At 41.0% G+C, this 17,119-nt stretch overlaps 1 protein-coding gene and 1 non-coding gene across 2 annotated transcripts; both read left to right on the forward strand.

Moving 5' to 3' along the window:
• The first annotated feature begins 555 nt into the window (after positions 1-555).
• EIF4G2 (eukaryotic translation initiation factor 4 gamma 2) lies at positions 556-10,916 on the forward strand. The gene is given in 21 exon segments (NM_001099859.1): positions 556-763; positions 1,075-1,140; positions 1,766-1,906; positions 2,397-2,499; positions 3,175-3,306; positions 3,392-3,458; positions 4,028-4,179; positions 4,545-4,655; positions 4,812-4,895; positions 4,984-5,082; positions 5,521-5,662; positions 5,752-5,912; positions 6,304-6,417; positions 7,008-7,133; positions 7,297-7,401; positions 7,489-7,704; positions 7,783-8,041; positions 8,361-8,565; positions 8,723-8,934; positions 9,016-9,137; positions 10,083-10,916. Coding segments are annotated over 21 exon segments (2,724 nt in total). The 5' UTR covers positions 556-722; the 3' UTR covers positions 10,149-10,916.
• LOC112441677 (small nucleolar RNA SNORD97) lies at positions 6,470-6,621 on the forward strand. The gene has a single exon (XR_003029542.1). It is a non-coding gene; the product is annotated as a small nucleolar RNA SNORD97 (small nucleolar RNA).
• Positions 10,917-17,119: the final 6,203 nt, after the last annotated feature.

Raw genomic sequence — 17,119 nt, forward strand, 5'->3', positions numbered from 1 at the left:
GCTCCTCCCCGAGGTTTGCCGCCGGCGGCTTCGGTAGGAAGCTGTCGGAAGCACTTCCCTAACTCGGGCCTGGGTGAGAGGAATCCACTGCTCTTTTGTTCCCAGGAAGGGGAAAATGGGGCGGAGGTTCCTGCTGCCATGTTGTGGCCCTGGTTTTCCGCCTGCCCGATGTCAGCCGCTGTGTGCCTCACGTCTCCCTCTCAGGCCCTCTGCGCCCAGTTAAGGGGTGGACAGTGGGAAAAGCCGTCTTCAGTTACCCCTTACTCAGTGTTGCTCGTCGTTGAGGCAGCAAAATATTACAACGTTTTCACATGGTGTGCCCGTTTGCTAACATTTTTCCACTATTGATCTCCGTACTCAGCTGTAAAGGAGGCAGAAAGTGGCTTTTTCAAAGATTGATTCTATCGCTATGTAGTCACTTGCTGCGTCCTTGAACACAAGTGAATTTCCAAGTGGCCAACAAAATTTTACTGTTCGTTTGTGTTTTGAGTACGTTCTATTTTAGTCTTACGGGACCTGCAATGCAGTGTAAGTTCAATCAACTGCAGTGTCAGACTGAAATACATTGTAACTGAAGGAGGGTTTACAAATTTGTGTGTTAGCGGTGACTAATTTTGGTACTCTTTCTCATTCTAGGTTTTTCATTTCTCCCATCCTCTTCCCTCCCCACCCCATCCATTAATATTATTCTTTTGAAGATTCTTCGTTGTCAAGCCGCCAAAGTGGAGAGTGCGATCGCAGAAGGGGGTGCTTCTCGTTTCAGGTATGTGTAGATTTTGTTTTGGCAATTATTAGGACCGAAAGAATAACCACACCAAATAGTTCTGACTTAATTGTGCTGCAGGATTAATTTATAATGAGCATGTACCTTTCTTTAAAGCCCTTAAATTTCCACTGTTTTCTGTTAGCTATCTGAAGAATAAATGTAATTACTTGGCTTTCCATTGGGCCTAAGTTCAGTCTTCATCTGTGATGTACTGTAATGCAGAATAATTAAAGAGATCCTATATCTGTTTTGAGTGAAACATACTTGGGGTGTACTTTTTTTTAAAAAAAAGTTTTTCTTTTCAATAGTGCTTCTTCGGGCGGAGGAGGAAGTAGGGGTGCACCTCAGCACTATCCCAAGACTGCTGGCAACAGGTATAGTAAACAGTGAAAAGAGTGACTTATATAACAGGTTGAGGTTAAGGGTCTTTCTAACATTACAACATATAGTTCGTAGGACATCAGCAATCCTAATATTAATGGGCTTGATTTCTGCTACATATTTTAAATATAGACTATCAGTTCTTGATTATTCTTTAGCCAAATCATCTAATAAGAGTTGAGGCTCTCAAACTACTCTTTTATTCTCTTACTCTGGATTATTTTCACTGATGTTATTTCTTCAAACATTCACACCAAATTATAGTAATAAATCTGTAAGTGTATAACATGGTCATGAGACATTAGAAAATGTGGGTTTTCGCTATGTAGATCCTGGACCAACATCACTGGCATCACCTGTGAGCTTACTAGAGATGGGAATTAATCAGGTCTTACCCCAAGCCACTACAGCAGAGACTGAGGTGGGCGTGGGAGTTCCTTTAACAAATTTCCTCAAGTTATTCTGATGCACTGATTAAGAGTTGCTTAGTTGTAAGGGAGTTGAGAAAACCTAAACTTTTTTTCTATTTAGAAGGATTTTTGATCTGTATGATACTTGATATGTGACTGGATGCTGTGCTTAAGTTGTCTTATTTTAATTCTCTTTAATTTTTACTAGCGAGTTCCTGGGGAAAACCCCAGGGCAAAACGCTCAGAAATGGATTCCTGCACGAAGCACTAGACGAGATGACAACTCCGCAGCAAACAACTCCGCAAATGAAAAAGAACGACATGATGCAATCTTCAGGAAAGTAAGAGGGTAAGTTTATTAGGTCTGTTTTGTCTTTTAAAAAGGAGGGGAGACTGTATTAACTACTTCTGTGAAATGCCAATGTTGACAGTTTTAAGCTGAAAATCAGCACATCACTGTTTGGGGCTCAGTTAGTTGCTTTCGGTCATTAGATTAAAATGCAGAAACCTATTGTGCTGACATATTCTGTACCTGGTGTGTGAGCCAGTGATGGCAAAATATAACAGTTTAGCTCCTGTATCTAGCCTCGATATTAAGGAGGGAGGCTCTTGATCTGGGTTTTGAGAATGAGATCTTTTGCTCAGTAGCTGGGAACCCCCACCAGTTAGATAGGTGTTCTTAAATAGGTTTATTTCAACACTGCTTTGGTTAGATGGGTAAGAAAAATGTCTTGATGTTAAAGGGGAAAGTGATGAAAGGGAAAAAGCATAATTTAAAGGCTATTTTTTAACTATAATTTTGTATGTTGGTGATACCTAGTCTGATTCCTTTTTCATAGCATATTAAACAAGCTTACTCCTGAGAAGTTTGACAAGCTATGCCTTGAGCTCCTCAATGTGGGTGTAGAGTCTAAACTCATCCTTAAAGGGGTCATACTGCTGGTAAGTTAAATGTTGGCTTAACTGAAAGGAGGAGGAAAATACTTTCAACCCAGGTTGGGTTTTGAGTGGTTTTCTGTTGTTTGCTTTTGTTTTTATACACTTCATTGTTATTTCTAAAACTGAGGTGTGAGTTAAGTGTATGTATATTTGAACACTGTTGTTGCTGTTGTTTTTAATTACTTTTGATGGTATCAAACTTAAGAGGTCAATTTGAAATGGTATATACTGTGCTTGGGTTAATTGGATTATCAGGCTCTTGGGGGCTGGGGGTTGCTTTGGTTTTCAAAATACCACATTTTGAAAAAGTTAGTTTTATGGTGATTCCATTTTTCCAAGGTAATTTCAACTCCTCAAAGGGGAGAGGGTTTTATTAGTACGAGATACATGTAATTAGACTTTTTTGGTACTCTGTAATACCTAACATTTAGTGCTTACATTTTTCCGGCCTGTGTACTGGGCACTTTACATACCTCATCTTAAGTTCACGTAAGAAGCCTTCCAAAAGAGATGTGCTTATTTCCAGGTTACCAGTGAGGCATTTGTATAGGGAATTTGTCAGAAGTTTGTTGTGCGATTCAAGATCCTTAAGACTACAAGGAAGTATTAAGTTATAAAGAAAGGTTTTTCCAAAAGTTGTCATATTTAATTTTTTTTTAAATGGCATATTTTCTGTAGATTGTGGACAAAGCCCTAGAAGAGCCAAAGTATAGCTCACTGTATGCTCAGCTATGTCTGCGATTGGCAGAAGATGCACCAAACTTTGATGGCCCAGCAGCAGAGGGTCAACCAGGACAGAAGCAAAGCACAGTAAGTGGGCGTGTGTGCTTGCTTATTTTAAGTTGATTTGGAAGGTTTTATTATCAAACCCTGACAAATGTCTCGTTTCTTATAGACATTCAGACGCCTCCTAATTTCCAAATTACAAGATGAATTTGAAAACCGAACCAGAAATGTTGATGGTAAGAATTTAATACTTAGTAGTACAGGAGAAGGCAACGGCACCCCACTCCAGTACTCTTGCCTGGAAAATCCCATGGATGGAGGAGCCTGGTAGGCTGCAGTCCATGGGGTCGCTAAGAGTCAGACACGACTGAGCGACTTCACTTTCACTTTTCACTTTCATGCAATGGAGAAGGAAATGGCAACCCACTCCAGTGTTCTTGCCTGGAGAATCCCAGGGACGGGGGAGCCTGACGGGCTGCCATCTATGGGGTCGCACAGAGTCGGACACGACTGAAGTGACTTAGCAGCAGCAGCAGTACTGTGTAGGGCTTCCCTGGTGGCTCAGATGGTAAAGAATCTGTCTGCAATGCAGAAGACCTGGGTTTGATTCCTGGATTGGGAAGATCCCCTGGAGAAGAGAATGGCAACCCACTCTAGTATTCTTGCCTGGAGAATCCCATGGACAGAGAGCCTGGTGGGCTATAGTCTGTGCAGTCACAAAGAGTAGGACATGATAGAGCAACTAATACACAGTACTGCGTATGTTCAACTTAATTCTGAATGTTGTTTTTATTCTTCTTTTTAGTCTATGATAAGCGTGAAAATCCCCTCCTCCCTGAGGAGGAGGAACAGAGAGCTATTGCCAAGATCAAGATGTTGGGGAACATCAAATTCATTGGAGAACTTGGAAAGCTTGATCTTATTCATGAATCTATCCTTCATAAGTGCATCAAAACAGTAAGTACTGATTGTGAATTTAAGCTTTCATTAATCATCACGTACATCATTTTTGGGAGATGAGTCAATTACAATTTTGCCATCTGAGACTTGGTGTGCTAGTTAAATATTTTAGATTGCTGGCAAAACTGCTATTTAAATGTTGTAAATATGGAAGTATGCAGTATATTTTGCAAGATAGGGATAGAACTGATTCCCTACTTAGGTTTAAATTGCTCAATTTGGAGAAATTTCTTGAACAGAACCAGGTAAGAATAGTATGCTAGACACTAGGAACTGTATGCGTTAGTGGAAACTTATGGAAAAGTGCTACATCTAAACCAAGAAGAATTTGTAAACAACATGGCATTTATTTCTTTTGGTAGCTTTTGGAAAAAAAGAAGAGAGTCCAACTCAAAGATATGGGAGAGGATTTGGAGTGCCTCTGTCAGATAATGAGGACAGTGGGGCCTAGATTAGACCATGAACGAGCCAAGGTATGTGCGTTGCTGACAGAAATAGTGTAAATAGCCTGTCATAATTGTATTAAAATCAAACAGCTTATTTGGTGATATAGAGGATTGCCTCTAGTCATTTACTTTGATAATATCTTGAAGTCTTAAGCAGTACACATTTTTATTTTTCTCTTTTAGTCCTTAATGGATCAGTACTTTGCCCGAATGTGCTCCTTGATGTTAAGTAAGGAATTGCCGGCGAGGATTCGTTTCCTGCTGCAGGTAAAACTGTTTTCTTTAGGTGTGTTGGCAAGCTGACTCTTGTTTACTGTATTGAAATAATATTTATTAAAAACTTTTTATATTAAAGGATACCGTAGAGTTGCGAGAACACCATTGGGTTCCTCGCAAAGCTTTTCTTGACAATGGACCAAAGACGATCAATCAAATCCGTCAAGATGCAGTAAAAGTAAGTTTTGCTTTACTTTTTAATCATTAAGTGAGTTTTATGTTTATAATGGCACAAAAACCCTATTAAAACATCTTTATTTGAGACTTGTCTTGTCTTAACCAGTAGGGCTTAATGTTTTTGCTGTCTGTATTCTCTTTTGAGAGCAAGTTGTTTATAGAGAATGCATCAGTGGGGACTTCCCTGGTGGTCCAGTGGCTAAGACTCTGGGCTCCCAATGCAAGGGGCCCAGGTTTGATTCCTGGTCAGGGAACCATATTCCACATGCCTAAACTAAGACCTGGTACACTCAAATAAATAAATAAAATTAAAAAAAAAAAAGAATGCATCAATGGCACTCTTATCCAGAGAAGTATTTCTGATTTTCCCGTTGTAAGAATTTTCACTTTATATAAAATAGTGTCTAGAAGTAAGTGTTTATTCACTTTATTTCTGAAGGATCTAGGAGTGTTTATTCCTGCTCCTATGGCTCAAGGGATGAGAAGTGACTTCTTTCTGGAGGGACCGTTTATGCCACCCAGGATGAAAATGGATAGGGACCCACTTGGAGGACTTGCTGATATGTTTGGACAAATGCCAGGTGATTTTGAACAAAAGATAGTTTGGTTGCATTAAATAATGAGTTTAACAGTTTTAATGGTAAAGAGTTCTTCGTGTCTATATTTTAAGGAAGCGGAATTGGTACTGGTCCAGGAGTTATCCAGGATAGATTTTCACCCACCATGGGGCGCCATCGTTCAAATCAGCTCTTCAATGGCCATGGGGGACACATCATGCCTCCCACACAGTCGCAGTTTGGGGAGATGGGAGGCAAGTTTATGAAAAGCCAGGTAAGAATACATTTAAGGATGTTTAGGCAACAAGTAATTAAATTTTGGAATACATATGATTAGTATTGTGTTTTTGTTTTTGTTTTTTTAGTGTAAATGTTTTAGGTTTAGAAAACCTAAAAACAATGTTTTTCTAAACCAAATTTATATCTGTGACAGTTATTTCAAACTGGGTGAAATGATTTTATTAAGATTAGTAAAGTATTAGTAAAATCACATCACTTTATTTGACAGTTAGGTTAGAATTTTATTCTTCTGTTTCATCTTTTACTTTCTCTGGGCAAATGCAGTTAAGCTTTCTTGTGGCTTGGCCTCATCACTTTGGTACTTGATTACCATAATTTGTGGACCCCTTTTTATCTAGACTTTTCTTTCTCTCTTTCTGAAATAGGGGCTAAGCCAGCTCTACCATAACCAGAGTCAGGGACTCTTATCCCAGCTGCAAGGACAGTCGAAGGATATGCCACCTCGGTTTTCTAAGAAAGGACAGCTTAATGCAGATGAGGTACATTTGCCTATGTTATTTATATACCATAGTTTGTCAATTCAGAAATCTCTTGCCCGATGATTATAAAAAAAAGACGCATTATTAAGAGGACTTAATGCTGGAATTCTTTATCTTTACCTTCTTTCTCTCTTTTCTGTACTACTTTTTCTTTCTTTGAATGTCCAGCGTCCTATGAGCGAAGATTATGAGATATGAGGGCAAGTCTTCAGTTAGAGTAAGGAAAACGGTTGTCAAGATTTTGGTTGTGACTTCCCTGCAAATAGAATGACTCAGGATAAAGTAAAACGTTTTTTAAGCTCTGATTAAATTTTCTGGTTTTTATTTTCATGTTTTATTGATGCTAATCCTTGGAAAGTTGTGGTATAAATACAAGATTTATAGCCATGTTGTATTTTTGTCTGGATCAGATCTTTAGTTTTCTTGCTATAAATTAAATATGACAGTAACATTTTTAGTCGTTTAACTTAGATTTCTGCCACAGGTTCCATCATGTGTGTATATGCTGAATTAACTTTAGAGCATTGCAATTAATGTTAGTTTGCTGCTTGTTAACTTGGATATCCATTTTGCTTTGTTTTTGATTCTAGATTAGCTTGAGGCCTGCTCAGTCTTTCCTAATGAATAAAAATCAAGTGCCAAAGCTTCAGCCCCAAATAACTATGATTCCTCCTAGTGCACAACCACCACGCACTCAAACGCCACCTCTGGGACAGGTATGGGATGTATGTAGTAGGACATTTTCAATCGTTCTGGTAGCTTTTGAAGATGTCTGAAGACTGCTTTTTAATGTTTGCTTTCAATTTCATAAGCACTTTTTTTTTTAACGATTAAAAAGTTATTAAACATTTATACTTAATCATTTTGCTGTTCTTTTAGACACCTCAGCTTGGTCTCAAAACTAATCCACCACTTATCCAGGAAAAGCCTGCCAAAACCAGTAAAAAGCCACCACCGTCAAAGGAAGAACTGCTTAAACTAACTGTGAGTTTCAGACAATCTCATCGTTTAGCTCATGGGGGTGTACTTGAGGCAGGAAAACTAAAGATACTTGGATTTCGTTCTTTTCAGGAAACTGTTGTAACTGAATACCTGAATAGTGGGAATGCAAATGAAGCTGTCAATGGTGTGAGAGAGATGAGAGCTCCTAAACACTTCCTTCCTGAGATGTTAAGCAAAGTAATCATCCTGTCACTGGATAGAAGTGATGAAGATAAAGAAAAAGCAAGTTCTTTGATCAGTTTACTCAAACAGGAAGGGATAGCCACAAGTGACAACTTCATGCAGGTAGAACACTTTCTGATTCTATAAGAACTCTTAAATTTGAATTGACTATGAACTGACTATGTACTACATTCCTTTCAGGCTTTCCTGAATGTATTGGACCAGTGCCCCAAACTGGAGGTTGACATCCCCTTGGTGAAATCATATTTAGCACAGTTTGCAGCTCGTGCTATCATTTCAGAGCTGGTGAGCATTTCGGAACTAGCTCAACCACTGGAAAGTGGCACCCATTTTCCTCTCTTCTTACTTTGTCTTCAGCAATTAGCTAAATTACAAGATCGAGAATGGTTAACAGAGCTTTTTCAACAGAGCAAGGTCAATATGCAGAAAATGCTCCCAGGTAAGAGAATGCTGGGGATTTTTGTTTTTAATACTAGATCTAAAAGTCCTTAGTACTTTGGGTGAATTTATTATATAGGTCAGTGTGATTATCTTGTCTGGATAACAATAAGCATTACCACAGATAGACTTCACCTTTATAAAAAAGTTATTATGATGTGACTATTTTCATTTGGTCCAAATACAAAGTTTCCTTTGCTCAGTTCTTTCATTATTTTACATAAATCTTGTGTGTTTGGAAAATTGTTTGTAAAGCAGTTTTAAGAGGCCAACTGAGTAAAATGAACTACCTGATGATGGGAATGGCTTTGTCTCTTCAGAAATTGATCAAAATAAGGACCGCATGCTGGAGATCTTGGAAGGAAAGGGACTGAGTTTCTTATTCCCACTTCTCAAACTGGAGAAGGAACTGTTAAAGCAAATAAAGTTGGATCCATCCCCTCAGACCATATATAAATGGATTAAAGATAACATCTCTCCCAAACTTCATGTAGATAAAGGATTTGTGAACATCTTAATGACTAGGTAAGATAACAAAGTTGTGCTTTTCTGCATCGAAAACAGTTAGCCTGTGTTTAGTTTACTAGAAAGAAAGTCTACAAGGCAAGGGATTGAGAATTATCTGTTTCTTGAATTAGAAATTTTTCATTTGGAGTTTGTAACAAGATCTTTTTCTGTACAGCTTCTTACAGTACATTTCTAGTGAAGTAAACCCACCCAGTGATGAAACAGATTCTTCCTCTGCTCCTTCCAAAGAACAGTTAGAGCAGGAAAAACAACTGCTTCTTTCCTTCAAGCCAGTAATGCAGAAATTCCTTCATGATCATGTTGATCTACAAGTTAGTGCCCTCTATGCTCTTCAGGTGCACTGCTACAACAGCAACTTCCCAAAAGGTGAGAGGACTAGCATCATAATTACGACAAATGGATGGGCAGTTGTTGCACTAAATAATGGGGTTACATTTTGTCTTCTAGGCATGTTACTCCGCTTTTTTGTTCACTTCTATGACATGGAAATTATTGAAGAAGAAGCTTTCTTGGCTTGGAAAGAAGATATAACCCAAGAGTTTCCAGGGAAAGGCAAGGCTTTGTTCCAGGTAAATCTTGGAGAAATTTGTTGTGCTTTTTCCATTTTAACTGGTATTACTTTCATGAAGTTTTTAAAGTGAGATATAAGCAAAATAGCCCTGGTAATATTGCATACCATGATTTTCTAACTTAAAATGAATTCTAGCCCTGAGGAAAATTTTTATAATGTCAGGGGATTCCACAGCATACATCAGTACATCAGTCACCTGGAAAGTAATTTTCAAAGGAAGTTTCAGGTCTGATTGTAGACATTCTGACTTAGGTCTGCGTGTGGTATACAACTCAGGAGATTCTCGTACTACTATTCCCAGGGGCCAGGCTTTGAGAAATGCTAGTCTGTAGTAGTCTTCAGGAGGATCACCGTCACAGTGTTTGTCCTTAGTCTTGTCCTTGGGGAATCTGGTCCTAAAGTTCTGGGTGGGACTAGAAATTACTCTTTTGGGATCTTCTTGTCCCCCTCCTCCCTCCCCAGCATTGCTAACATTTAAGTTTGGGATGAGCCACTGTCCCATATTAAAACAGTTCTGAAGTGTGATGGGAGTGGTGTCAAAGAATTGACACCCGCGTTAACTGCCCATAAACAGCTTGTGTCAATTGTTTATCACTCAGTTGTGTCTCTTTGTGACCCCATGGACTGTAGCCCACCAGATTCCTCCGGCCATGGAATTCTCCAGGTGGGATTACTGAAGTGGGTTGCCATTTTCTCCCCCAGGAGATCTTCTCTACCCAGGGATGAAATCTGCTTCTACATTGACGGGCAATTCTTTACCCCTGAGCCATCAGGGAAGCCCCAAAGAGCTTGTATGCTAGGTTCTGAACACTGCTTGCAATTATAAGATGTGTGGTACTGTCTAAAAACTTTTGTTCTTGGGGCAGTTGGTTGGTTGATTGGGAATACTGCTGTTCTGTATATCTTCTAAGTACTACTTATTTTGTTAAATTACAAATTACAGGTGAATCAGTGGCTAACCTGGCTAGAAACTGCTGAAGAAGAAGAATCAGAGGAAGAAGCCGACTAAAAGAACCAGCCAAAGCCTTAAATTGTGCAAAACATACTGTTGCTATGATGTAACTGCATTTGACCTAACCACTGCGAAAATTCATTCCGCTGTAATGTTTTCACAATATTTAAAAGCAGAAGCACGTCAGTTAGGATTTCCTTCTGCATAAGGTTTTTTTGTAGTGTAATGTCTTAATCATAGTCTACCATCAAATATTTTAGGAGTATCTTTAATGTTTAGATAGTATATTAGCAGCATGCAATAATTACATCATAAGTTCTCAAGCAGAGGCAGTCTATTGCAAGGACCTTCTTTGCTGCCAGTTATCATAGGCTGTTTTAAGTTAGAAAACTGAATAGCAACACTGAATACTGTAGAAATGCACTTTGCTCAGTAATACTTGAGTTGTTGCAATATTTGATTATCCATTTGGTTGTTACAGAAAAATTCTTAACTGTAATTGATGGTTGTTGCCGTAATAGTATATTGCCTGTATTTCTACCTCTAGTAATGGGCTTTATGTGCTAGATTTTAATATCCTTGAGCCTGGGCAAGTGCACAAGTCTTTTTAAAAGAAACATGGTTTACTTGCACAAAACTGATCAGTTTTGAGAGATCGTAAATGCCCTTGAAGTGGTCTTTGTGGGTGTGAAACAAATGGTGAGAATTTGAATTGGTCCCTCTTATTATAGTATTGAAATTAAGTCTACTTAATTTATCAAGTCATGTTCATGCCCTGATTTTATATACTTGTATCTATCAATAAACATTGTGATACTTGATAAAGTTGTGTGACATTTAAAGTATGTTCAGTTGCTCAGTCATGTCCAACTCTGCAACCCTGTGGACTGTAGCACGCCAGGCTTCCCTGTCCATTACCAACTTCCAGAGCTTGCTCAAACTCATGTCCATCAAGTCAGTAATGCCATCTAGCCATCTCATCCTCTGTCATCCCCTTCTCCTGCCTTCAATCTTTCCTCGCATCGTGGTCTTTTCCAAGGAGTCACTTATTTGCATCAGGTGGCCAAAGTATTGGGAGTTTCAGCTTCAGCATCAGTCCTTCCAATGAATATTCAGGACTGACCTCCTTTTTCTCCAACACCACAGTTCAAAAGCATCAATGCTTTAGCACTCAGCTTTCTTTATAGTCCAACTCTCACATCCATATGTGACTACTGGAAAAACCATAGCTTTGACTAAACTTTGAAGTAGTACATACAAATATATGAAGTGACAGCTTTTGTTTTGAGCTAGGACTTAGGAACTTTAAATATACATTAGGAAATTCAAGGTGGTCGTTGCTCCTTATTTCAGGTTACTGTAAGTAACCAATATATAGTTCCTGTAATCAAGAACAGTGCTGGGAAGTCTCCTGAATTGGGAGGGACATTACTAATGCATAGCAACAAAACTTGAACTCGGCTGACATCTTTTCATCGTCATACTGAAATGCATGGTGAATGCATTCTCACTGATTGTCCCTCCCAGGAAGTTCCTTGAAACCCCACAGTAACCATTAAAACTGTCTGCCTACTCTTAACTGAAGCTAGCTTTTTCCTGTATTCTAGCAGACTTCATTGAAGTTACAACATTTATAGTTTCTGGTAGATAATTTTTAAATATGAGATTAAAACTAGGCGTATCAAGAAGCTGACTTTACTAGGCTATAGATAAAAATGGCATTCCTGGCACCTCTATTCAACCCTCCCCAAGGGGGAAACTTAGCAAAGTATTCAGTTGGCTTCATTTACAACCAGAATTCTCCCAATTCAGCTAGAGAATTGGGCCAAAAGAAGGTCCAGAGTTAAATCTGGTGTGCATTAGTTTGTCAGAGGGTACTTTGATACCTCCCTACCCTGATGCTTACCTCTTAAAGAGTAATATTCCCATCTTGTGCGGGGGGGAAAAGAAAACAGCATTTTACAACCTGCCACACTATGGAATGACGGTATTTACATGTTTCTTGTATCAAGGACAGTGCTTTGGTATCAGTGTACAAATAGTTACATGTCCAAGATTCCACATCATACCCAACTTTGGTGTTCCTTTATGTATCAGCAAGATAGGTGGTCTTCGTTTTGTCAACTCCTTCACATTCTCTAACAGGCTGCACTTTAGTCCTACACCAGAACTTTGTTGAGATCACCAGTAACTTCAGAGCTGTTAACTAGTAGGTATTCATTATCCCATAAGCAGCATTTAACAATTTCTTGAGACTTCAGAACATCTCTTTTCCTTCTTGCTCTGATCTTTCTTAATCTCCAGTGGCAAGTGCCTGATGTCAAACCCAATGTCCAACTATCAAATCTTGTTGATTTTCCCTTCAAAACATTAGAAATTGAATAACTCCCCTCTTCCACTGTGGCTCTCATTTCTCACCTCGGTACCATGCCAGCCTTTGTTTTCACTCTCCTTTTAGTCTCTTCAGCAGTAGCCAGAGGATGAGGCATCTTCAAGAAAAATACCACTTAGCACAAAATCTACCAAAGTGACTTCCCACCTAGATTTTTAAATCAGTATTTAAAATTGTTCTACACGGCCCTAGGTCTGATTCAGTGTCCCCCACTCCTCCCTCTACCCACACTATTTCTCTGATCTAGTTTTCTGCCACTGACTCTTGCTCATTCTGTTCCCACGCCCTTGGCCTCGTTGAGGGTCCCGGGATGTGCCAAGCACCGGAGGCTTTCTGTTCCTGCTACCCTGTGGATAACTGGGTGATGGCTGTCTTCCCCTGCCAGGTCTTGGCTCAAATATCACTTTATAGGGTCCACACTGTCTATCTTAAGTATAATCTTGGGCATACTCTTCACCTCTTTCCTGCTGTAGGTATCTCCCATGTCTGCTGATGTTTTGTGATATGCTGCTTATTTGCAATTGACTATCTCCAGAATGTGAGGAGCATGACATTTTTGACTGTTCGGCTCACTGCCGTATCCCCAAAACTTGTTACTGCCTAGCACACATAGGGTTTCCTTTGTAGCTCAGTTGGTAAAGAATCTGCCTGCAGTGCAGGAGACCTGGGTTGGATCCCTGGGTCAGGAAGATCTGGAGAAGGAAATGGCAACTCACTCCAGCATTCTTGCCTGGAAAATCACACAGACAGAGGAGCCTGGTGGGGCTGCAGTCCATGGGGTCACAAAAAGTCGGGCATGCCTGAGCGACTGACCCTTAGCACACATAGGCATCTCAGTATTTGTTGAACAAAATCACCAATTATCCTACATTGGCAGGATTTGGACATAGAGGAATAGAAAGAACACAGGCTGGATGGTGTTCTAGATTGAGGGTTGGTTCCTATCACTAGCAATGTGGCTAGGCAAAATACTTGAGTCTTGACTTCTGTTGAAAATGAGACTAATGCTTAAGTATTGCCGTAAGATCTAAGTAAGGTGGTTACGTGGAAGTCGCTAGCAGAGGCCCTCACACAGCAGTCCTTCAGTGTACACGTGAATGACCTCAGCAGCTTTTCTACAACATGAGAACTGCTTCCCGCCTGAGCTTACAATCACCTGATCAGTCCAGTGGGCATTTCCAAGTCTTCCTGTTTGACATCAAAAGCATTCAATGATTGCTCGCTTTCCTATCGTTTTCCTCTCAGGCTTTTCCTTGGTCTCCTTTAAAGGTGCTCTTCTGTAGCCTGGTTCATGAGTGTTACTGTTCTGCTTTCCCCTCTGAACACTGCCAACTCACCCCAGTAGCTCCAGTTACCACCTATCTGCTGACACCTGTATCTTGAGTCCAAACGTCTTTCCAGAACATCAAACCAGCTTCTGGATATTTTATCTGAGTGTACCACAAGCACTTCAGACTCAACATGTCCATCACTAAACTTTCCCTCAAAGCAACACTTCCTCCTCTCCTGGCTCTCAATGATACCCCATCCAAGCCAAAAACCTGAGTCATTTTTAGCCCCCTCTTAGTTTCAACCAATCACCCCCCAGGTGCCCATCTTTCATTACAGCTCCTGCAGTCATTCACTTCCCATTTCTTCACTGTACCACCCTAGTCCAAGCACCAACATCTCATGGGTGAAGTGCTGCAATAGGCTTCTACATGGTCTCCCTGCCCTTCATCTTGCTCTCTCTCTAGTCCATTCTCCACATTATCCTCAGAGCAGCCTTTCTGTAAAAGTCTGATCCTTCCTCTGCCCTTCAGTAGCTCCTAGTTTTCCTCAGAATAAAACTCATATTTTCTAATAATCAAGGCTCCAAGTCCTCCTTTTGCCCGCTTTTGCATTCTCTTCATTTTCTTTCTCAGCCTTTGCACAGGCTGTTTCCTCTGCCTGGAACGTTGCTGTCACTGCTATACCCACCTCTTTGTGCCCCTTCATCTATCTTATTCATCCTTTAGGTATTAGCACAAAATCCCCACATTTGGGGAACCTGATATTTTCTGCCTAGGCTTTTAGGAGCTTGTGCCTGTCAGGGTTCTTGGTTGCAAAGAGAAACTTACTATGGACAAACTAAGAAGAAAAAGAATTGACTATAACTCAAGGGATCCACAGGAAGCACACTGCCTTATGATCCAGCAATCCCACTGCTGGGCATACACACTGAGGAAACCAGAAGGGAAAGAGACACATGTACCCCAATGTTCATCGCAGCACTGTTTATAATAGCCAGGACATGGAAGCAACCTAGATGTCCATCAGCAGATGAATGGATAAGAAAGCTGTGGTACATATACACAATGGAGCATTACTCAGCCATTAAAAAGAATACATTTGAATCAGTTCTAATGAGGTGGATGAAACTGGAGCCTATTATACAGAGTGAAGTAAGCCAGAAGGAAAAACATAAATACAGGATACTAACGCATATATATGGAATTTAGAAAGATGGTAACAATAACCCGGTGTACGAGACAGCAAAAGAGACACTGATGTATAGAACAGTCTTATGGACTCTGTGGGAGAGGGAGAGGGTGGGAAGATTTGGGAGAATGACATTGAAACATGTACAATACCATGTAAGAAACGAGTTGCCAGTCCAGGTTCGATGCACGATACTGGATGCTTGGGGCTAGTGCACTGGGACGACCCAGAGGGATGGTATGGGGAGGGAGGAGGGAGGAGAGTTCAGGATGGGGAACACATGTATACCTGTGGCGGATTCATTTCGATATTTGGCAAAACTAATACAATTATGTAAAGTTTAAAAATAAAATTAAATTAAAAAAAAAAAAAAACCGAATGGGGGACTTCCCTGGTAGTAGAGTGGATAAGAATCCACCTGTCAGTGCAGGGGACACAGGTTCGATCCCCGATTCTGGAAAATCCCACATGCTGCGGGACAACTAAGCCCGTGGGCCACAACTACCAAGTCTGCCCTCAAGAGCCTGCAAGTCGCCAACTACTGAAGCCCCTGGGCCTAGAGCCTGTGCTCCACAACAAAAGAAGTCACCACAATAAGAAGTCCTTGCACTGCAGCTAGAGAGCAGCCCCCACATGCTGCAACTACAGAAAGCCCACATGCGGCATGGAAGACCCAGGCTACCCAAAAATAAAACTTTAAAAATGAATAGACTAAGGGAAGGTAGGCAGTCCTGTATCAGAGAAATAGCCTGTCTAGGGCAGTGCTGTAAAACCAACCCTACAGACTTCAGAGCATCCCCTGCCTGTATCTGAATGAACTGCCTAGTGACACCATGTCTGGGTCAGAGGCCTGGGCAGAAGCCTGCAGTTGACTTAGGTCATATGTTCACCCCTTGCCACCTTGGTTTCCTTTAGTAGACCAAGGATCTGGCTTTTGCGTCAGGCAGACCCCAATTCCCAGCAATGCTGTGTGTGTGAGGGGGAAGGGAACTCTGGGAGAGATGTGGATGGACAGCTGGGGAAAAAAAGGTCATTGTCCATTGGGAGTCCTCTCTATCCCACTTCTCCACCTAGAACTTACTACACTGTATTGCGACCACCGCTTGCTGCCTTTCTTTCCACTCTCTACTCCAAGAGGAGGTGGGGAATGTCTCATTCGTTGCTCTATTCCCAGTGCCTAGCACAGTGCCGGGCAACATTCAGTTCAGTTCAGTCGCTCAGTCATGTCCGACTCTGCGACCCCATGAATCGCAGCACGCCAGGCCTCCCTGTCCATCAACTCCCCGAGTTCACTCAGACTTAGGTCCATCAAGTCAGTGATGCCATCCAGCCATCTCATCCTCTGTCGTCCCCTTCTCCTCTTGCCCCCAATCCCTCCCAGCATCAGAGTCTTTTCCAATGAGTCAACTCTTCACATGAGGTGGCCAAAGTATTGGAGTTTCAGCTTTAGCGTCATTCCTTCCAAAGAAATCCCAGGGCTGATCTCCTTCAGAATGGACTGGTTGGATCTCCTTGCAGTCTAAGGGACTCTCAAGAGTCTTCTCCAACACCACAGTTCAAAAGCATCAATTCTTCGGTGCTCAGCCTTCTTTACAGTCCAACTCTCACATCCATACATGACCACAGGAAAAACCATAGCCTTGACTAGACGGACCTTTGTTGGCAAAGTAATGTCTCTGCTTTTGAATATGCTATCTAGGTAACATTAGGGATCAATAAATAGGTATGGTGTGCAGCATGAATCTAGGTTTTGTGGAACCCAGATTTTATGCAGTTAAGGGTGGAGGAGAAGTTGTGGCTCTTACAGAATACAAAATTGGGTTCAGGGTCCATAGGAGTCCTATGTAAGGAATGGTCTTGAACTGTGAGCTTTGTTCTAGGCCAAACTTGGTAACTCTAAGTGAGAGACTAGAGTTTATACACTACATTATAATAATTTTCATACCTATTTGTACCCAGTAGGCAGAAACTAAAAACGGTGTTTATCAAAACTCCTTGTTGAAGGGACTTGACATTTTCTCATTGGTGACTGCCCTGGCCCTCCTGGGCTTCCCAGGTGGTGCTAGTGGTAAAGAACCCACCTGCCAATGCAGGAGACATAAGAGATGCGGGTTCAATCCCTGGGTTGGGAAGATCCCCTGGAGGAGGGCATGGCTACCACTCCAGTGTTTGCCTG

This window comes from Bos taurus, chromosome 15 (genome assembly GCF_002263795.3).
Source record: "Bos taurus isolate L1 Dominette 01449 registration number 42190680 breed Hereford chromosome 15, ARS-UCD2.0, whole genome shotgun sequence".
Taxonomy (NCBI): domain Eukaryota; kingdom Metazoa; phylum Chordata; class Mammalia; order Artiodactyla; family Bovidae; genus Bos; species Bos taurus.